Consider the following 23016-nt stretch of genomic DNA (forward strand, 5'->3'; position numbering starts at 1 on the left):
ATGACAATTCTAATCATTATAACTGTACAGATTGTTCATGCTGTAAACTAGGATCTTCTCGTTACAAACATTTTCTATGGAATAAATAAGTCACAACTTCTGTTCTCTTCCATACAGAATGAGGAAAATGTTTATTCATTTATATATACAGTAAGTCTTCTACTTATGAACATAATCCGTTCGTAGCGGTCGTTCGCAAGTCGAAAAATTTGTAACTTGAAAGACGATGTTTGGCGCAAAAACTCAAATACAATGTTGTTTTTACAATTATGTAATGTTTAGGCTACTCGAATAATGTTGAATTAAGATTGTTAAAGGAAAGTATAAATTCAAATCAATCACATGTACATTATTTATTAAAATTACTCATTTAAAACAACTACAAATGTACATATGTATGTACTGTAAATGTTTTTAACGTAAAATTTCAAAAATAAACTCGACTGTACATAAAAAAATAACCAACTGCACTTTAATAGTAAACAAATGACACACGACTACAGTCCAAACTTAACTAAGAGCCTCTCACCTACCTCTCATGCTCATGTTAACCCGCCATCTGTCAGCTTTGTTCGTAAGTAGAGGACTGCCTGTATTCACGTACCCTGTTAATCTGATTTCTAGATATACAACGTTTTTATATCTGCTTTAACTGAAATAAAGTGAGTAAACCTTTAGAGTTAACTCACCTAACTGTGTACTTTATTTTTAAATATAAACAAATAAACGAACACTCTACCTCAGTTAAAATTACATTACTATGTATTAACAGATATAACGACATTATCATCAATAAACCTGTGAATATATGAGAAACCGATTGGGATTAATTAACGTTATAAATTTCTTTATCTTCAAATTTAATTGTACATTATGAAAGTGTGATTACAAGTTTCTTTTTCAAACTGTAACAGATGGAAAATTTCAAAATGAATCAATGTCCTAAGCACGCTCTCCACAGCAAATTTAATCTGAATACCGGTGAAGTTATAGTGTCCGAAGATCAGTATGGTCATCTACAGGTAAATCAAATTAGAAAAATAATTTATCCGTCTCTCTTAGTTTTTGTTCATAATAATATTTTATTACACAGATTGATGTTGTTTCTCTATATTTATTAATGCTCGTTCAAATGATCACATCAGGACTACAAGTGAGTTTTAGGAAATTATAAACTCTTTAATTGTTTATATTAAAAAATATGTTGAGTCAATTAATTATTAATTTTTAGATAGTTTATACAATGGACGAAGTTAATTTTGTACAAAATCTAGTCTATTATGTCGAACGAGCCTATCGAACTCCCGATTATGGCCTGTGGGAAAGAGGGAGTAAATATAATAATGGTACCCCAGAAATTCATGCAAGGTATGATTTTGAAAAGTTTTAATGTAAAAATTATTGTGATTTATATAATTTATATTAAATAGCTCTTTGGGAATGGCAAAATCTGCCTTAGAAGCTATCAATGGCTGTAATTTATTCGGTGATAAAGGTGCATCTTGGTCTGTGATTTACGTTGATATCGATGCCCATAACAGAAACAGGAGTATTTTTGAAACACTTCTACCAAGAGAATCTAGTTCTAAGGTAAGGGATTGTGTGTAATAAATCAACATATAGTTATTACATAGTTGCAATACACGACGTTACGTAATTGTAATCTTTAATATTTTCAGAATACCGATGCCTCTCTCTTACCAACTATAAGTTATCCATGTTTTGCAACCCACGACGAACTTCTCTATAATCGGACAAAGGAGAAAGTTATACGAAAGTTACAAGGAAATTATGGTTTCAAAAGGTTTTTGCGTGATGGATACGGAACCGTTCTTGAAGATACCAATCGAAGATATTATAAACAATCTGAAACAAAGGTATGATTTTATTTTAGAAATATATTTTTAAGAAGGATCTTGAACAGTGATTCTCAACCTTTTTTTCGTCACGGTACACTTTTAATAATGTAAAAATTTGGCGGCACACACAGTTACTTCGGTAAGTACCACAGGACGTTATAACAGTGATTTTTAAACGCAGTTGGTTATTTAGGTCACATTGTCTAAATGTTTTGGTAACTACTGGCAGTTACCGGTAACACCGGTTACAATTTCCAAATGCACCCCAAGAAGGTAGAACCTATCGAACTGATGTCGCTTATGTACAGTACGGGTATTCACAGTGGCGGCACATTTCAAAAATCTCGCAGCACAGTGGCTGAGAATCACTGATCTAGAACCTCTGTTCTTTAATTTATTAAAATATAATAGTATAAAAATATATAACTTTCTTGGCATTTAATGTATCTTTAATTAAAATAATTTGATTTAATTAAGATAAATTATATATTATATGCACTTCAAAATTAGTGTGATAAATTGACACGAATATTTGATTTTATATAGGAATTTGACAATATAGAATGCGAATGGCCAATGTTTTATCTGTTTTTGATACTCGACGGCAAGTATTTAAAGGAATAATGTGAAAATTTAAATTTGATTAACTTCTCAATCTTAGCAAAGTGAGAATAAGAGTAATTCAATTTTTATTTTTTAATTAGGAATATTCAAAGGAAAGGAGGAGCAAGTGAAGAAATATCACTCGCTTTTAGAAGGCAAATTAAAACACGATCGATACGGCGGTAAACTATTTAAAGTAATTTATTATTAATTCGATACTAAGAGTTATATCGTTTTATAAATTCCATTTATAGATGGGGTTATAGTGAAATACTTTTATGTACCATCTGAATATCTGGAAAAGGAGAGGGCAGATCCTGGTTCGCAAATGCGATGTCCTAGTGAAGAAGGGGACAGCTCAAATATGTTCCTTTTAGCTCAGTCATTATATATTATTTCTGAATTACTGAGTAAATAAACTTATATAGTTTTTATTTTGAAAAAATAAATCATTAATTACTTTTTTACTTTTGTAGAAAATTTTAACGATTTACTTCATTCTTTTTAATTATCAGTCGACGGTTTGCTTCACATTAACGAATTGGACCCGATTAGACGTTACTTACCGTCTTACAATCGTCCTCGGAAAACTGGACGATATTCGGCTTTTCAGGTGAGAAATTTTCTTTTACATTTAAGTCAACTTGAGAACTGGCAAATAAAATATATAATTTGCTGAAAAATATAACAGGCAATCGTCAGAAGGGAAAGCAAATCGTTGGCATTAAGTTTCTAAATGTGATGCCACTGTATATTATATTAGATGTAATATGTGCTATATTAAAAGTGTATGTTGTGAAGGATTTTAGGGAAAAAAACTGGTGTGGAAAACATGGCTTACAAGATGATCAAATAAATAATTTAATTACCTTATAAATTGTTCTGTAAAATAAAAAATTGTAGTAGTATGAAGGTTTAATTGATCAGAATCTATTTCAAAAATACATTTTATATGAAAATGTTTTCAGAAACTAATATTTAGTAATTTATTAATATAAGTTATTGGAAACGATAATTGAAATAATATATTATTGTGACATTTATACTGGGTGTTCACTTTAACATTTATCATGGTTCAAAAGAGATATTTTCGGCATTATATGAGTATGTATACTGCTTGTGCAGTCATGAAAATGTAATCTTTTTAAAGTAGTGTTTGTGAGTGTAGGGCATTGTTCAGGACTCTACCAAGTAGCAGACTATTTTCTGTTGGCTGTTTTGTAAAGCTATCATCACATAAATTGTCACTTTAGTCACATTTTTATGATTGTAAAATTTATATATTGCCAAGCAATTATCATGCAGTTTAACGTGTCTCTTTTCTGAATGGATCAGTTCATTTTACTATAAACATTGCAGTGAAACTAATGCATCATCAGCATATGCTCATGCAATGCTGTAAAGATCTCTTCTGCACCTGGATAAATTTATTAACGTAGTCCAATAAAACATGTTCTATTACTTAACAATTAATATATTTGTATATAGCAAATTCGTAGTAAGTAATTGGCACATTATAATTAATTTAATCCCTAATTTACATAAATATTTCTAATTAATCTTATAATGTTTTTGTTACATGAACATACAGATCATTTATCTGTAACAGATTTCACTTTGTTTTAAATTAAGGCAAAATTCTTTTACTATGTAATTTAAATTTGATCTTATTAATAAATTTTATATCACTATATAATATTTAATAAGAATTTAGGCTCGAAATATTCATTGGATTACATAATTTTATTTTTCATGTTTCCAAATAAAAAAATTACAGCAGTATGTTCATGTAAATTAAATTTTTTTTCTTAGTATCTATGTTCTAATGAACTTAATTTCACCATCTTCTCAGTTGCACTGATATAAAGATCTTTTTTTGTTTCTATAATTATTAATTCTGCTAAAACAAAAACACATTTAATAAAATAATCATTCTTATTGATGTTTGTTTAGCTGAATTAATCAAATGTGCCTTTGGGTGGACGAAGTTTAAAGAGTGTTGACCGTTAACCGGCCATCTTCAGTGTGCCAATATTCAACTGTCTGTGCCCGAAAATGGCCAGTTGATTGAGTCGAAAGCATTAGCATTCTTTAAATTTCGACCACCGTTAAAGGTGAATCGATTAATTCAGCCGAGTAACTACAGTGGCTACTTTGTCCTTCCTATTATTTAGCTGAGAAACTTGGCCTCAGTATATAAAAGTAACTAGAGTTTGCTATCCCAAAATTAAATTTGTTAAATATTTTATATATTTATTTCTATATTTTTATGTTATATTATGGTGATTAGTATTTAATAGTATAACTAAACTTCTCTTTCTTCTTCAGAAAAAACATACTAGACTTACTTAAAACAATAGTATATACATTGCTACTTAAATTTTTATATTTTATACAAGAAAGTTTACCAAATATATAACTTTATATAATGAAAATTTATTTTAATTGTTTAAAAACAGAAATCTTTTGAATTTAACATGATATATTTGCATAAATAGATTTATTTTTATGTTACGAATATATTGTCGGTTCATTTTAAATATATAATTTAATAGCGTTAATATTAAAATTCAATAAATATACTTTCTGTTGTCCAACTAAATGAGCATTTGTTTATTTTCTTACTTTCTTCTAGGGTAAAGCAGTTGTAAGTATCTTTTCTGTATCTTTCTTGCTTTGTGATCGTTTACGTGTGCATCTTCTCGCTTGCTGTCTTGCTTGATGCTTTTGTGTAAAAGTTAGTTTGAATGTAGTAAAGCTGATTACTTCATAATTATCAAAACCAAAAATTTATTATTTTCTAGTATTTTATTATATTATAACAGTGATAAATGTATTCAGATGTTTACAATAGTTATTTCTCTGCAAGCATTACCGTATTAATTACATTAATAAAAGGGGGGTTACTCTGAACATATGAATCATTTACAATAGATAAATGATTCATATGTTTATCTACAACAAAAATCATAAATCTTTTTAAAGAAAATATTAATTTTATTTTATTTGTGTGGAATATTATGACATTTGTGAATAATATACATTAAAATAGAATTAAATGTATACAAAAATTTTACTACTTTTATACATATATATTCTTGACAATGTAATTTGATGACTGGAAGGCTGAGGGAAGTCGAGACACAAATCTACATTTTTGGAACCTGGGATAAATCTGCATGGACCAAAAACCACGGAAACTTCCATTGGTGTGCCATCCCGAAATGTCAGGTCTCGTCCCTCGCCATCCCATTTACTCACACTCTGTGGTTGGCCAAATCCATGTCGGGTATAATTAAAAAGGTTCTCTCAGTGTCCACAGGGTGGAGAGTCCAAAACAAAATTGTAATTTTGCACACAACAATGCTTATCATACGTAACATAAATTTTCATTCAATCATATGAAGCAATCATTTGTCCAAAATGCCTGAAAATATTAGAAAAATTCATATTTAGAATTACAGCATACTCTTTATTATGCTGTAATTTGATTATGCTTGAACGTTTATTCAACTATGATCACATCTAGAGTTTACTGATTAATTAATTATCACTTTCGAAACATATTTTATTCATAATGTACAAACTATTGCATTAAATTTAATCTGAAATTAAAAAATAATTAAAAGAAAAATCAATTAGCTTTGATTAAAATGGACTTTTGGATCATCTGCATTTCCATGTTATCTGTCTGTCCCGGATATGTCAGACCCCATCCCATGCTCCCGTTGTGGGTCTGGCCCAATTCATGATTCTAGATCATAGTTTATTTAATTACGTACTGAATTAATCAATAAACCATTAACCATGTATGAAGTTTAAAGAATATTAATATTTTCAATTTTGGTAAAGACTATAGAAAGTGGAATACACTTTGCAAGATTGCTAGCAAATATATACTTCGTTATTTGTTGCATGTTTTGTTTATACAACTAATAAATATAAAATGCCGAAGCATAGACTGTAGCAATTGCAAAGATGAAAGTTGGATGATACAAGAGCGACGTACCATAATACAGGTACTTCCGAAAAGAATGTTATCGTTTTAAATTATTGTAATTACATTAATTATTATCCGAGAATGTTCTTACATACATTAAAACATTGGAAAACTGTCCAAGTTTCACATTTTCTCATTACAGCTTCTCAATGCATACATTTCGTGTCACAAGGCACACATCCAATTGATACTCAGATCCTTTCTATTCTCACTACAGTACAGTGTCATCACTCCTTCCACAGCAGCCACAATTCTACAGCTCCTGCAGATCACACAGTGATGATAATTCTAACTATGCAAACTACAGAGCACAAAATGCTTTCTCTGTTGCAGAGTTACCATTTTTGTTTATGGCGCTTCCCAGAAGTAGTAGACGGCAAATTGTTTGAATGCGGGTGGGAAACAAATGGTTACTCTATCAATTGGCATTCGTCACATACTTTTCAGATAATTAATGTATTAATTATAGTAGTTCTAAATGGTAGCATTCATTCTGGAAGACACTGTATGTAAGAATACAAAGAATGAAATACTGAAGAGGGACTTCAAAGTATTGGGTTGTTCGGAAAGTTCGTAGCGATTTTTAAGAGAAATAAAAGAAATTGTTTTAATACTAAAAATATACTTTTATTCCATTATGTATGCGCCATTGTTTTTAATGACGTGTTGCCATCTATGGAGCAGCTTCATGATACCCTCTTCGTAGAACTTTCCAGTTTTTTCCGCAAAAAACTGATCCACGTGGTTTTTGCAAGCTTCCAAAGTATCAAAGTTTTTATCATGAAGGGAATTTTGTAGAGAACGGAACAAATGGTAGTCTGACGGGGCAAGGTCGGGTGAGTAAGGGGGTGGGGTAAAACATCCCAGCCTAGTTCCAATAATTTTTGGCGTGTTCGTAAAGACGTGTGAGGTCTGGCATTATCTTGGTGAAACACAATGCCTTTTCTATTGGCCAGTTCCGGACGTTTTTCTTTAATTGCCATGTTCAGCTTATCCAATTGGGAACAATACTTATCAGAATCAATTGTTTGATTCTGTGGAAGCAGCTCATAGTACAGGATTCCTTTCCAATCCCACCAGACAGTGAGCATGACCTTCTTTGGATGAAGACCGGCCTTTGGAGTTTTTAATGGTGATTCATTTTTCTTACCTCACGATCGTTTTCGGCTGATGTTGTTATAAATGATCCACTTTTCATCACCTGTCACTAAACGCTTCAGAAAAGGGTCATTTTCATTTCGTCTTTCAAGAGAATCACAAATGGAGATGCGATCCAGTAAGTTTTTTTCCGTTAAGTCGTGAGGTATCCAAATGTCATAACGATTCACGTATCCGAGCTTCTTTAGATGTTGAAATACAGTACTGTTTGATGACTTCACTATGTCTGCAATCTCTCGAGTTGTGTAATGAGGGTTTTTATCCAATAATGCTTTGATGTGGTCCTCTTCAATAACAGGAGGTCTTCCTGAGCGAGGAGCATCTTCAAGGCTGAAATTACCAGTTTTAAATTTTGCAAACCACTTTCGAACAGTTGATTCTGATACAGCACTCCCACCATAAACATCACATATCTTTTTTGCTGTTTGTACAGCATTTTTGCATTTACGAAAAAAGAAAAGAAACAAGTGTCGATAATGCACGTTGTTCGCATCCATTTTTGCAATGAGCCAAATTAAACGCTATTTGAATAATCTTAACGGTTTTTTTGTAACGGACGCGTCTCAAGGTCATTTATCGTAATATTCATTGGTTTGTACAATTCTAATCATTTTTGCGTCAATCGGTGTCTCAACTGTCGGCTATCAAAAATCGCTACGAACTTTCCGAACAACCCAATATATAAACGTCCAAAATACACCAATAAAGGTTCATTAGTCTGATTGCAAAAGTTGATTTAAATGAAAAAAATCTCTTGGTGCGCACACATCAAATGTATCACCACTTCCCTTTACTACAATACTTTTTAGATTTTGTAAATTTTGAAATGTCTTATTAATGTACTGGTACACAATAAAGAATAAACCACTAAATATTTACCCCTCAGGAACTCTGGCAGTGAAGAACTCTATACTGTCTTATTTGGGAACAGACTTCAATGTGCCCTCACTCAGAATGGCTACCAGTTTAGACATAAGATGTAGCAAAATTAAATTTAAACCTGTAATCTATACTGGTACCATATTAAATTCTCGTTACTTGTATTACCCTTTAATTACTCTAACTTTGTTTCATTTTCTGAATCATCATCAATAACTTTTGGTCTTAAATTACATTGTTTGTTTCCTCTATTCATGCAACAATACCCAGCCCATGCTCAAATACAGCACAAATTTTCCAGCATTGCGTCCTATATAGACGCTCCACTAAATCTTTAACATTGCGGAAACATTTGAGATTGCTGTAAAATCACCTTTTAGGCAATGGAAGCATTACAGCAGTTACCTACTGATTGTGAACATAACAATAATTTTACTGGGGTAAAATAATTATCACTATACTGAAAAGAATTAATTAATTTTTGGATAATAAATATAAAATTTCAAATTAAATTTAACTTTGATCTAGAAAGCAATAAAATTTTGGCATAATTTTCATTTCAAAGTATAAAGAATAATTTTAATTAAGTGAAAAGGATTTAATTTGAATGAAGAAAAATCGATGCCGAATACAGGAAGGGGTCCACATTTACTTAAGATTAAACATATTTCGGGATGTAGATCCAAATAGGGGACGGTATGATCCTGAAAAATGTTTATTCTTAAATAAACCGGGACTCCTTCATGCGTTCTAGCATCAATTTTTCATTGTTCTTCCAATGGAGTCGCATGATACATGTAATTATTTAATTTGGAGCTTCTAATGCACGCTGCTTAATTACTGCTGATTTTCTTAACTTGCTTGTGTGTTGTTGTTTGTTTTAACACATTCACAAATATATTAATCCTGTGTTCACATTAATTGAGAATTAACAAGGGAAATGAAAAGATTCTGGATCAGAGATTCTAAAAGAAATTTTCCGTAAAATACGGAAATTATTTTTAAAAGTTTACAAGATTTTAATTTTAAATACTCTTAAATAGTACAAGTAATAATTTGTGGTTTCGAACGTATGTTTAGAGTTTCTTTTCCAGAAGAACTAGCATGTGCATGTGCATGTCGAAAGTTGTTTGACGTAAGCGTCAAATACCTTTCGAAAAATTTCTTGTACTAAAATCAGTTATTTAAATATCGGATATTTATATTTTACAGGGCACGTCTAGCGATTTGGTGGTACAGGTGGTTCTAATAGCAGAGAGCATGAGATTACAGGCAATGATGGCCACTTACGGTATTCAGACGCAGACGCCTCACGAAGTAGAACCCGTTCAGATCTGGCCTCCAAGTCAATTAGTCAAAGTACGTATGGTAAATTTACATCAAAATGAAGAGGAATAAAATATCGTTATCATTTAAAGTTAACGATAATCTTTAGGTTTACGAATTTCTCGGAGTGACGAGGAAGCTTGGTTTAAAGGGAAGACCACCACGTCCGATTGGCGCTCTGGGCACGAGCAAGGTAACGATTTAAATTTTTTATTTTTCTCTTCAGTTGAAGTAAGATCGCTCAAAATTTTTCAGCTTTATAGAATATGCGGTCAAACAGTTATTTGTTATCCATTAATATTTGAAGTTAGTGACTTTTATCTGTCTCATGATATGGCTCTTCTGATCGATGATATTAAGGTAAGTATTATGGATTAATTTTATTAATTATTGGTAAAATTGTCATTACAATATTCTTCATTAACTGTACATGTAACTATACTTTGTTTCATGTGAGAATGCACTGCATGAAAAATAACTTTCTCACCATGTTCATATCATTCTGCGACAAGCTATCTAATTTGATGGCTCGCTTTGGTTGTGTGCAGTTACACGTAGAATTACTTGCAATAAGCCATTGACTGTGCGAAGTCATTTAAATGTACCACAGTGCAGTCGCACGAGAATTATTCCAGCTTTTTCGTATTCTCCCTGCTGAAGGCACTGAATTGGGTAACTTTAATTTAAATCACCCGGTATGTTAAATTTATTGTCACGGATTGTTTAGGTACATATAAAATTCAATCAATTCAAAACTTTCTATAATACTCATAATTTATATAAATCTGCAGTAAATACTTTAGTCAAATTTTATTATATTCTTTATTTAACATATTAAACAGAACTGAATTAACGCTTAGACGTTTTCGAAAATGAGAGTTCAAAAATCGGCGATAAACAAAGAAATTAATTAATTAAAATTATGAAAATAGGTTCTTAAGTCTGAAAACATTTTACTTTGTACCTTGACAACACATTAATAGTTTATCTCGATAACAACGGCTGATAAGTATAACAAAAATAGCTCAAAATCACCTTAATTATACTTTTAAAACGATAAGTGTTTTTGTTTTAAACTCCGTAAAACGTAGCTTATTATGCCGACTCGAGGAAGTTATTTAATCTTCATTTCTTTTCAAAGAATTTTTGCATTTCTACAAATCAGTCTTCATGGTTTATAGATGCCGTGATTATGTTTTACATTAAAAAATCAAGCATATCGATTTAGAGTGACATGTAATAAAATTATTAGAATTTGAAATGTACTGTACATTGGAGTTTAATGATCTATTCAGAATTGACTATTTAATCATGGGCTATTTAATTAATTAATATTTAATTTGGTGTTTAATTAGAAAACTTACAATGAAACGAATTTACATTTAAATACTTTTATTGGTTTTAATCTATTCTTAAGGAATTCACACAGTTTTTTCTCATTTGACACCTAAAAAATAGCCTACGTAATACGTAATTAAACAGATGCGGCGTTTTGTAACATCGCTCCGTATCGATAGATCAACTGTTGATATATTTAAATTGCCGAGTAAACATGTACGCATTTCGCTATATTAAACATTTGATAAAGGTAAAAAGTAATTCAGAAACGTTTTCGTTCTTGTAAAAGAACGTCGACGTTTCCAAATTTAGCACTTTTTAAAAATAATTTTGAACACTGTGCCAAGTATAAATTTTTTCTGTTAACTTTTTAATATTTCAAATTTATTCTCCTATTACATTAATAGATTTTATAGATTTACATTAGAGTTTAATAGATATTACACGAATAGATTTATCTCCCACGGCATTATTACATTAATAGATTGATATCTGTAGTTATTATTAGAATTATTGTATTATCTGTTAAATCAAAGTATAGAATATATTGTATTTTATGGAATATAGTATAATTTCCATCTTTATAGTGTTTTTTACATTATGTCTTGATGTTTAGTCTATAAATCTGTGTTTATAAAATTGTCATGTGTCCATTACACCATAACTAAGTGGGTAAATTGACTTTGAGTAACAAACTTTTGTGATTCTATTAGTGGATTATTTTGTAGATTTTTAATTTGTTAATCAAATTATAATTAGTTTTCATCATTATTAAATTTAATCTAATATTTTTGCAAGTTAGGTTACAAGATTGACAGAAATCAAATGTTTCTGTAACATACAATAATAGCGTAATTCGTAAAACCATTTTGTAATGGCAGTTGTTTATTTAAAGGCAGGCATACGTCTAATGTTTCATCATTGGTCTTACATGTTTGACAACCACTCGAAAGACCAATGAGCAGGTGGATTGTTTTTAAACAAGATGGTAGAAAAGTTGTTGCATGCAGACACTCGTCTGTCTTATCTGATAATATAATGCCGTTCCTCAGTATTGTATTATCTTTGGACGGTGTTAGATAAATATCTATCTTGTATTGTTTCTCTTAACTCAATGCTTGAAAGTATTAGATTTTTGCTAAATCTATAGAATTATACTGTTTTCTTTACCTGTGACAAGTTGAATCAAATAGTTATAGTGATTAAAGAATCAAGTATAAGACACTTTGATTAGTAAATGTAAAGAAATGGATTGCGAGGCTGCTAAAGATGCCAAAATATCAACTCTTTAAATGGTTTATCATAAAAAGTTGTCTACGGTAAAAGTTGTGTGTTATTAAAGTTGCAACGAATCTCTCATGGGGAGTGATAGCCTTTTTAAGAGTGTCTTGCTATTTCTGGGGTTACTACCCTTAATAATTTTGCAGTACATGTCTATATCAGTAAGTAAATAATTGTGAGCCCGGGCCTGACGAAAAATTTATTCAAACAAATTTTTTGAGAGCAAAACCATCCAAGAGATGATTAAACCTGTTCCCATGGACTTGCTTCCTTTTGAGGGTGACACATCGAATGTGCCACCCGGAACCAATGAGTGAACATTTGACTATTGGTCCCAAAATATTAAAAATCTTAACCAAGTCATGGGAAAAACCCAGGAGGAGCCCCCCTAATAAAAGGGAGGGGGTAATGACAATTTGGAGCAGTCGTCATCAACCATTTTCCAAAAGTGTGTGTTCCGACCCACCGTTCCAGCCATTGTCACTCGCCAGCGCCCAAGACGACAAAAAAAAGAATTATTCTCCGAACTGAGTTGTTGAACTTTCACCCCTACGTTGCATTGATACATCTAAGACTTACGAGTGTTTTAAGGTATTTATCGTCTCGCGAACTTACTGTGAGCTCTCTCTCGATCAGGGTCGCAATAGGTTTATCCCTCTCTTTTTAGCAATTGTGCTAAACATCAATATTAAATTTTTTAGTCATTATGCTACACTTCTAAAATGTTGTCGTAGAATTTGTAAATAATATCTATCAATAAACGGGTATTTTTAAGTGTTGTGAAGTGTACTTCCTTCGGTTGTTTCCATCCGCCTCCATTCCGGGTCCGGAAGCTCACAAGCACGACCACTCGCGCAACGAAATTTGCGGCTAACCCAGTTTCTGTCTATGTCCGAAAAGACGCAGTGGTGTCAGTCTGACAAGGTACCAAGGAGGTACTGACCCCACGGTCACATAATTATATTAGTCTGGCTTCTGCTGTAACTCATATAGCAAATTCACACGAGAAGACCTTTACCTCTGGAGTGATGGATGGAAATAGGGCCTTGGATTTTGGATGGAACCTAATATATTTGGATCACATTCCACGGAAATTAGAGGATTCGATGCATTCTCAAATTCAAATCTCTGTGTGACATGACGATGCTTTTATTGTCCGTTACTCATCCATTAAATTAATATTATTAAATTAATCTGGTTTCTTTTTAACATAAATAAAACTTAAAATGCAAACTTTTGAATTTTTCAAACATTAATAAATAAATTAATTTTGATTAGAATGAACTGCATTTTGTGGGCAAGTATTGGAGAATGTCCGGTAGACCAACAGTCTGCATTCTGATCAGAGAAGAACATATGAGGTTTGTTTGCCTATTTTTATGAAAACTTATATAAACATTTATGTTTTTACTTAGCATTATTATTATTATTGTATGTTTATTAAAATAATAAGTAAATGTTACATAAATTAAGGTTTATTATTTAGAGATACACACTTTAAAGAAATGCTGGATCTATTGGCAATGTTCAAGAAGGGTCACTGCGACGGATTAAAGATTCGTACCGGTAGACTTCAAGTAAGTATATTGATTAATTCCGAAAGAAAATCGTTGTTTAAATCGTTTTTCTCGAGGGTAATAGAAAATAAATTATTGCAGAATCTTATATCGTCATCTTGTATAGAACATCTCGACTTCCTTCATTTACTATCACCCGATATTATTCCAAAATTTGAAGCATTTCAGCAATTAGAACATACTTCAATTGGATATCAAAGTCTTACCGATATTCCTAAAGCAATAATTTATAGCGAACCTACATACAGTTTTGAGGTAGATTTATATTTCTATTATTAAAATTCAATGTTCCTTGCAACAATGAACATTTTTCGATTTAATTATAGGAGTTCACACACAAATCTACTAAAGATATTCTGGATGCCATATCTCAAACCGATACCCTTCACGGACAGAGTCAGCTATTAGGCATTCTTTGGTATCGTGAAGGACCACAGTTTTGGGTGGATGGAAGTAAATACTTTAACGTAATTTTTTTGTATCTGTAATATTTGGAATGGATGCTACCGACAAAAATAATATTTATTTTTGTGCCCATCTCGGCCATCAAGTGATTCCGAGGTCCCCCAATCGAATACAAGCATTTGAAAACCCAAACTTTTAGTGGCTGTCTGTCACACGTGTCGAGTCCCATCCCTAACCAATCAGCTGGTTCTTTTGAGGGCCTGGCTGAACTCACAATTGGCATGGAATAAAGATCAGGACAGAAAAAATATAGCAATATTATTTTTATTGGTAGCTTATTGATAGAATAAATAAACTAATTATTATAATAATTTGATCAAAGCAAATTAATTGTTGAACAGATTAAACAAATTAACTAATTATGTTAATAATTTGTAATTAGTAACAGTAAAGGAAAGACTCGAAAAACTAACGAGGCAGGCTGGAGCTCTCAGGCATTGGTAAATAATTTTTAGATGTAGTATTATTGACGATTGTGTCGACATTAATTAGGAATTTTCTAACTTAGGTCTGTAGTACGTTACTGTTCTAGCGTTCTGGAGAAAATGGTCGATAGCATCAGTCCCTACATTACGTCGACCCTAGTCAGCGGCAAACAGGTGAGGTTTGTCAAACGTATTCCAGTATATGTAATTACGTATCTACAATGACTTTTTTATATTAGATTACAGTCGGTATTTTCGGTCACGAAGAAGTGGTCATCGATCATCCTCTAACACCCAAAGAAGTAAAAGGCATTATATACGGTCAGTGTCAACATCACGATATTTATCAAGCAGTTCTTCAACAAGAAATTATTCTCTATATCGGAAGACTCATTTCTACTTCACCGCATTTGTTTCATGGCATTTTGAAACTCCGAGTGGGGTAAGATATTTGTATTCTGAAGCAAACTGTTGTTTTTGTAAGTTTTCAGATTGCAAGTTTTAATCCATTTTAATTCTAAGCTGCCAAGTGCTTGCGTACCTGACGGATTAAAATGGAAAACTTGCACTGGAATTATATGGAATGGTTGTTAATCCAAATGGAATTTTTATCATAAAAGATAAACTTTAACTTTTAGCTGGATTATTCAGGCCATGATTCTTTATTTGAAATTCCTGAATGAGAATCCTCCAGTAAGTGTGTAATCTATTTAAACAATTAAAGGGCAGTTTTTCCTAAACTCAATTTCTCGACTTTATAATTTCAGGCGTTGCACAGTCTTTCTCCGAGTGATTTACGAAAAGTCCTTTTTAAAGTGCTTGAAATGTCAGATAATGTTGCATCTAATAAGTAAGTTACTGCTGATTATCCAAAATTCATACACTAAACTATTGATTAAAAATGAAACTATGCCCAATATTTAAATAATAATAATAATAATGTATTACTTGTGAAATAGCTAGTTTAAATTTGATGTTTCTGAGATTGAAGTGTTTCTTTATATTTGGAGTATTTTTTTTTATCCATCTTTTTCTTTTATGTGGGTACTAAAAGGGTCAATACTTCTTCACACTGGACTTACTGTATAACACATCTTTTAAAACCTCTCGGTGCCCAGTGACAAAATTCATGGGTAAACAAGCATTTTCAGGCTACCGAGCTCTGCTTGGAAAGCAGAAAACCCAAAGCAGAGCTCAGAAGGAGTCCGAAAATGTTTGTTTACTCACGAATTTTGCTGCCAGGCACTTGGAGGTTTTTGAGGTGTGCTACTAATGGGACCATTTTACTAGTCCTGTCATAAATCTGGCTGTGCCCCGATGGGATGGTGTCTGTGACTTATCCAGGACAGAACTTCCATGAAAAATTGCTGGGGTTCAGTTGGATTTAATCCCAAGTCTCCCAGAACAGCACATTGATGCTTTTATTACATATACACTGTCACTCTCAGAAGCTTATATATATATATACAGTAGAGACTCGTTAATCGGAACCCCGGTAATCGGAACGATTTTCAGTCGGACTGTGTCATGCTGAATCGAACGTTTTTAATACTAAATTTACTTCTAAAGTATAATTTTCATGTTTTTATATTCTTCAATATATTTATTTTGTTTATACAAAATGCAGAAATAATTTTTAATGATACGATAGCCTCGATTATTATTATAAAAATTTTCGTTAGGCTTAAAATCGACGAAAATTCAACACGAAGCGACATGCAACTGAGAAAAATTTGAACATCAGACAGGTTAATATATTTATTCGTACATAATCAGTAATCGGAACAAATCACTAATCTGAACAACCCCAGTCCCCAATTGATTCCGATTTTCGGTTCTCTACTGTATATGAGAATTTTCCAGACTAATTTCATTGAGTTTTCTTGTAATAAACAAGTAAACTTGACGAAATTAGCCTGGAAAATTCTCAGTTTGTTGATTAAATGCAAAATACAAGAAACTTTACAAGGAGCCAGATTCAAATGTAAGCAAAACAAGCTACAACTCGGGCCTCTAAATCTTGTTTGATCCCGAAAGACAGTTTATACATATTGCCCATAATTAAATGGCAAAGGGGAAGAGCCTCTTGTATGTCAGACTACAACTGTAAATCTGGCCCTGGAAACTTGATAATTTCTATAATTCTAGGGATCAAGAAACAAATTCTTTGACCCCCTAGAATTTTATTTATTTTCAGAGAGGTTAAAGTGCTAAAGAAAGCATTAATATTAAATATTATTGCTTTCTTTAGTACTGTAATGTAATAAAATTGAATTTGATTAGTTATTATAATATAAAATTAAGTAATTATAGTTAAATGAGGAATAAATTATTAAGATAGTAAAATAATAATTTTGATATTTCATTAGATAAATTAGTCTGTAGAATTTAATAGAAAATGAATTTGATTGAAATTAGTTATAAAATTAATAAAATATAATTTATTAAGTTAAAAAGTAATTTAAAAATGTAATTATTTAGGATAGAACCCAACTTAGTATTTTCCTTGAGGTAAATAAGGTATCATCAATATGAAGTCTGCTGATTCTCCTACATATTTCCAAACATTGGACTACATTTTCTATCATCTAGTTTATGCAATCAGATGATCAAAAATGGAGTCCAATGTTTTGAATGTCGATAGGTACGGGTTTATAGATAATAGGAGATAGACGAGGGCATTATAAAGTCAACATTAATAGAGGATAGTGATTTGATAAACTGTCATGTGATGGAAAGATTTTAATAGTCAGAAGCTTGTATCTAAATAACAAAATAATTAGATGATAATTTCTGTTTTTCCTTTGTAAAATGAAGTTTTCATGCATTCAACTTTCGCATTGTAGGAGGACGTTGTATTGGTTTGTATTTCTGCCCTGTGGCTCTAAGAGGGCTTTTATTAGCAAGGCCATCGTGGATTCAGCCAGGCCCACAACGGGCAGGTGGGTGGTGTGGGACTAACCATCCCCGAAAAATTCCTAGGGTTTTAGACCCGCCCGGATTTGATACTGGATCCTCTAGAGCGGCAGATGCCATTTTAGCCGCTCGGCCATCTGGCCGCCATTGCTTTGTATTTTGGAAGCACTAGCTCACAATGGGCTGCCTTCAGTTCTCCCATTTTTTAATGTCATGTGCAAGAAATCCATATCCAAATTGAAGTAAAAGTATTTTTGATTAGCCAATAAGATAGACGAAGAAATTTTATTGGCTTGCTAGTTTTAATTATAATAAAAAAAGTTAAACGTACAATAATCGAATAAAATGCCAAACATATCCGCTCACTCCCAAGGAAAACTTGAGGTTCCAAACTCAAATTCAGGTTCCCAGAGCGGCAGAGTAATGCCTTTTGCCTCCCAGGCACACTTCTAATGGCCGAAAACGTATCTAATGCGCTGATGTCTCAAATCTAATTATTCTTAAAGTTCTGTATTTTAAAATATTTGGTCAAAAGGGAATTTGCCTACCAGTGGCCGAGGGGATAAAACCACGAACTACTGGTAGGTGGTGGTGGGTTCGCACCCAGTCAACGGGCTGGCGTCGTGGGTTTTCTTCATCTGTCTAACACTTAAATAAGGAACAGTACCTCGTATAAAGTCTTCCTTGGAGGCACCTCCTTGGCAGATTGCCCACGTGTTGAATTGCCTTATCCCATCGATCCGAAAGGGAATTCGATTAATGTGAACAAAGTAAACGAGGTCATGTAATGGTTTTCATAATATGTGAAATCGGTAGTCGTAGGGAAAATGTGTTATTTAAAATAGAGATTGGCTGATAAGAATTAAGTATACAAGAAGTAATTTAAATGATAAAAATGTTTACAAGGCAATGCCAGATTAAAATGTTAAGTACGTCATTTAATACAAACAAGAGTGTCGATGGCAGTAATTTTTTCTATTCCTTCCAGGCCTGCTTGATCTTTTAGTCAAACCTTCGAACAACGGCCAGTGACATAAAGAGAACATAAAAAATGGCCTTATTCGGAGGTTATTCTGTACACATTTCAAAAATAAACGTTCCTGAAAAAAATGACTGCCGTTCAGAACTCTGGAATTAATTTCAGAATAAAATAAAAATGCGCTAACCGTATCACACCGTATCAGCAGTGTGATATGGTCGAATGGCCGAGCAGTTAGGATGGCAGCCCACTGCCACGAGGATCTGGACGAGTCAAAAATTCCAGGAATTTTTCGGGAGATTGTCCATCAGGATATGTTGAGCCCCTCCACTCGCCACCCAGCCGCTCCATTGCGGGCCTGGTCGAACCTATAACGGGCTCGCTAAAGAGGCTATCTTAGTGCCACAGGGCGGGAAGAGTTAAAAAAGAAAGTTACAGTATATCTCCGGCATTCCGATTGGGGTATGCCAGGGGTGGCTTTTAACGAGGCATTCAAAAGTGCCATGTTTTTTCACGTGTCTCCGCCTAAATAGAAGTCGGTTTTCTATAGAAAGTCCTCCCGGAAGACAAACCCTTGGCAGATCACCCGTATGTTGCATCGTCTTGTTCCATTAATCCCTCTTTTTTCTTTTACTTTTATCGCTCTCTAAGCGCTAACAGGATTTTTTCCTATGCCCATCGTGGATTCGGCCCGTTCCACTATTAGGGCGGGTGTTCGACATATTTGGGACAGATTTCCTGAAAACTGCTGGGATTCTCCAAATTCGTTTCCCCAGAGCAATAGGATAACGCCTTTGCAACCCCACGGCCATCATTTATATCAATACATTAAAAATTTCTAGTCCTCAATTCTAAAAACGTATGTGCAATATCGATATCACAAATACAATACTTTTACTTTATTATTTATCTAATCACTTATATCTTATCGTATTCTCCTGGCACAGTATATATGCAGACAGAGTTCATTTAGAAACTTTAAATATTTTTATATACCGAGTGAATATTATTATTAATAAACAAAAGAATGTCCACGAGAAATCAGGTATCCCCGAATGTAATTCTACTTTTTGGGGTTTCCCCCCCATCTAACACTTAAAAAAGGGCAGTTCCCATAAAAGTCCTTCGGATAGACACCTACCCTTTGGCAGATTGCCCTCGTGTTGCTTTGCCTTATAACAACAAAATTTTTTTATTAAGCCTCTCGAATATTGTAATTAATCAACCTCGTGGATAAATTATCTAAAAGAATTCTTAATCTTCTAGATCCTACCCGGATCAAACAATTTCTTCTAACTGGATGATCTTTAAAGGGCATGTAACTTGTTTATTCTTTTGGACATAAGTATAATCTATAAACTACAGAATGTTTTTTGTCGGATTACAGTTTTAAAAAAGCGAGGAACCCGATGCAATCCCCAAACATGGTGGAAATATACCACTTTGCATGTGGTGTGGTCCGGAATAGCATTACACTTAACGGTAGCTGAACTTCACGTGTTTGCGGAGGATACCATTACTTCAAGAGAGTGCAGAAACGAGGTTTTGGAGTCCTGCGAGACTTTCGAGCTATTTTCAGGGCAGATTTAATTTTTATGGTCTATAATGCCCACACGCGTATGGCTGGTCAAAGATTTTCTTGGCAGTGAAAATATTATTCGATCTTCTGACCTAAATCCCATGAACATATTTGGGATGCTCTAGGGAGACAAATTGCATTCCATCGGCTACTCCAGGAACTTCAAGAAACTCTTGTTTGAGAATTGACTTTGCTCTCGATAGAGCCGATAAACAACTTTATAATCACCACGAGCAATTGGTTTGCAGCATATATGGGTGCAAGAGGCAACCGGTTTATTTGTATACGGCAACGCGACACGTGAAGGGAGAATGCCTCCCGAGAGGACTTTCTATGGGAAATTGACTCCTATTTAGGTGTCACTAACGTTCCGAAACACTCGTCGGCCAGGAGCGAACCCACGACCGACTGCCAGTGTTCGGTGGTTTTATCCACTCGGCCATCGGTGGGACGAGACAATCACACGCCTCATTTATAATTTTCCGTGCAAAAAATTTATAATAATGACTAAAAATTTACAATAATCTCTACTTTGAATCGATTTAGATTTCTCTGCTCCGTGGGCACCAATAGGGCCTTCGTTTTGGCCCGTCGTGGGTTAAGCCAGGCTCACACTCGGGAGGCCGGATGGCGAAATAATTGATGCGATATACCGGAAAGAACCCCGAAAAATTCATGGGTTTTTTCACCAACCGGTTGGATCTCGGATCCCCCAGAATAAAAAAGCCGACGCCTTAACTGTCTCGGCCGTCTATGTAAAAAAAAAACAACTCCAGAATGTTATAGAAAATATGGATTTTATTTTAAAAGTCTTCATTTTATTATGACAATTGTAGAAATTTAACTTCTTGATGTATTCATTGTTTCAAGAATGACAGCTCATCAACAGCGACAGATCGAAGGTGCTCTGTGCCGCGTTCCTAGAAATTTCTACGACAGGGTTTGGGACGTCATGACTCGTACGCCGTCGGGTATTATTGTTGCGGGCCATCACTTGCCACAGGTAAATTACGAACTTTTTACTTTCTTAATACCATTTTACCTCTCTTTAACCACGTTTACCTGTAATTTTCCAGCAACCGACACTCTCGGAAATGACGGTTTACGAATTAAACTTCGCTCTTCAGGTAGAGATGCTGTTGAATAGAATTTCGGCACCCGAATACCGGCAGATACTGGTTGAAGTAAGCCAACAAATTATAATCCAGCGATGCCCCGTAAATTGCAACATTACAGAAAATCCTAAAAGATCGTATATCACATCTCCAGATAAGATAAAAGACGTTTCCTGTCTGGAATCATTTGTCTCTTCTACTAATTAATTCGTAAGGCTAAATTGTTTTATTTACGAAATCCGATAAGATTGTATCTCTTCTTGGCCTCTGCAAAGCGGGTCCACAGATCAGTCCGTCCCATTCCTCTACTTTGCACATTGCTCGGCCTTCCTCTTCAAGGTTTGTTAACTTCCCTTTCCTTTCGGGTCATCGGGTCACGTCTTTTCTATCATTTTTCCTACACTTTTCCCTTTCGCTGCCTGTCTTGATAGACAGTTTCCTCACAAAATATGCCCAACAGAACTCCTCTTCCCTCAACATCCTAGAAGATACTTTCCTCACTCTTTTGGTCCAGCTTATTTACTTCCTCTTCCTCCATTGTTTACACCGACCATTTACGTTGAAAGTATACTCGAGGCCTTCCGTCTCGTATAACTCAATAGTGGCCATCTCCTGTCCGTTTTTCCCTACTGCGAAGAGCAATTTACAGGGCATCCTGTGATTATAACAATTAAAATTCTGGAAAAAAGCTCTAATTCCCGAAATTTTTTCATTATTTCCTTAAATTTACAGTTGATAATGGTTGTGTACCTGGTGCTGAAGAGGAATCCCGAATTATCCTTTGGCGATCCCGTCGATATGGATAAGGTAAGTGATATTTTCTTCGATATAACGCAATGGATAAACTTCGAAATTAATGAGAGTTATCGTGTAGCTCGTCCACGAGTCATTCGTCACGTTCAAAAAGGACAAACCGCAAGAAATAGCCGAAAATAGCACGGATATGACCCCCTTCTATAACGCTCCATCCAAGATAACGGCCAGTTATCTGGCTCGAGCAGTGATGCACAACCTTTTGAAGTATGGACCCAGCCATATCGATACCAGAGAGATGTGCCACATATGTTAAGCCGTAAATGCCCGTAGTTTATACAGTTTTAATGGTTTCAAAACCCCCATTTCTTCCAAATTTTATCAAGGCTTTGCTCATAATTTTAAATTGTTTTCTAGTCAAGATACTTTTAATGCATCGGGGATGTTAAAGATTGCATTCGGCCAGATTCAAATATAAATTTTTTGACGGAATTTCGGTGTCCAAAATTAATCAGTGTAAATAGTATGCATTATAATAAAAGTATGTACATAATTGTAAATGCCCCCCAAGAGCAATTTTTCATTCAGAATAGTGTTTAATATATATTGTTTAAAGAAAAATGTTAAAAGTTTACAACTTTTTATGCAAATTTCCATTATCCCTGTTGTGAAATTTTGTTAATAAATACAGTTGCGAGTTTTCGTATTGTGCAATTGTACGTTGCTTTTCCTTCTGGTTAAGGGCGTATAATTTATTATCGCG

General features: G+C 33.6%; 1 protein-coding gene across 1 annotated transcript in view; it reads left to right on the plus strand.

Moving 5' to 3' along the window:
- Positions 1-22813, plus strand: part of LOC136985953 (probable phosphorylase b kinase regulatory subunit beta) — a 35385-nt gene extending 12572 nt beyond the window's left edge. The window contains exons 7-32 of the mRNA XM_067283377.1: positions 915-1022; positions 1094-1153; positions 1232-1368; positions 1431-1590; positions 1680-1877; positions 2406-2463; positions 2564-2644; positions 2717-2872; positions 2978-3075; positions 5098-5109; positions 9712-9858; positions 9935-10018; positions 10081-10185; positions 13723-13805; positions 13931-14021; positions 14103-14276; positions 14348-14474; positions 14869-14926; positions 14995-15085; positions 15151-15353; positions 15550-15604; positions 15679-15761; positions 21256-21388; positions 21462-21569; positions 22233-22307; positions 22375-22813. Of these exons, the coding sequence (XP_067139478.1) occupies positions 915-1022; positions 1094-1153; positions 1232-1368; positions 1431-1590; positions 1680-1877; positions 2406-2463; positions 2564-2644; positions 2717-2872; positions 2978-3075; positions 5098-5109; positions 9712-9858; positions 9935-10018; positions 10081-10185; positions 13723-13805; positions 13931-14021; positions 14103-14276; positions 14348-14474; positions 14869-14926; positions 14995-15085; positions 15151-15353; positions 15550-15604; positions 15679-15761; positions 21256-21388; positions 21462-21569; positions 22233-22307; positions 22375-22569 (2880 nt within the window). The 3' untranslated portion in view covers positions 22570-22813. The remainder of the gene's footprint in view (positions 1-914; positions 1023-1093; positions 1154-1231; positions 1369-1430; positions 1591-1679; positions 1878-2405; positions 2464-2563; positions 2645-2716; positions 2873-2977; positions 3076-5097; positions 5110-9711; positions 9859-9934; positions 10019-10080; positions 10186-13722; positions 13806-13930; positions 14022-14102; positions 14277-14347; positions 14475-14868; positions 14927-14994; positions 15086-15150; positions 15354-15549; positions 15605-15678; positions 15762-21255; positions 21389-21461; positions 21570-22232; positions 22308-22374) is intronic.
- The last annotated feature ends 203 nt before the right edge of the window (positions 22814-23016 follow it).

This window comes from Centruroides vittatus, unplaced genomic scaffold, assembly GCF_030686945.1.
Source record: "Centruroides vittatus isolate TY-2023 unplaced genomic scaffold, ASM3068694v2 contig_1213, whole genome shotgun sequence".
Taxonomy (NCBI): domain Eukaryota; kingdom Metazoa; phylum Arthropoda; class Arachnida; order Scorpiones; family Buthidae; genus Centruroides; species Centruroides vittatus.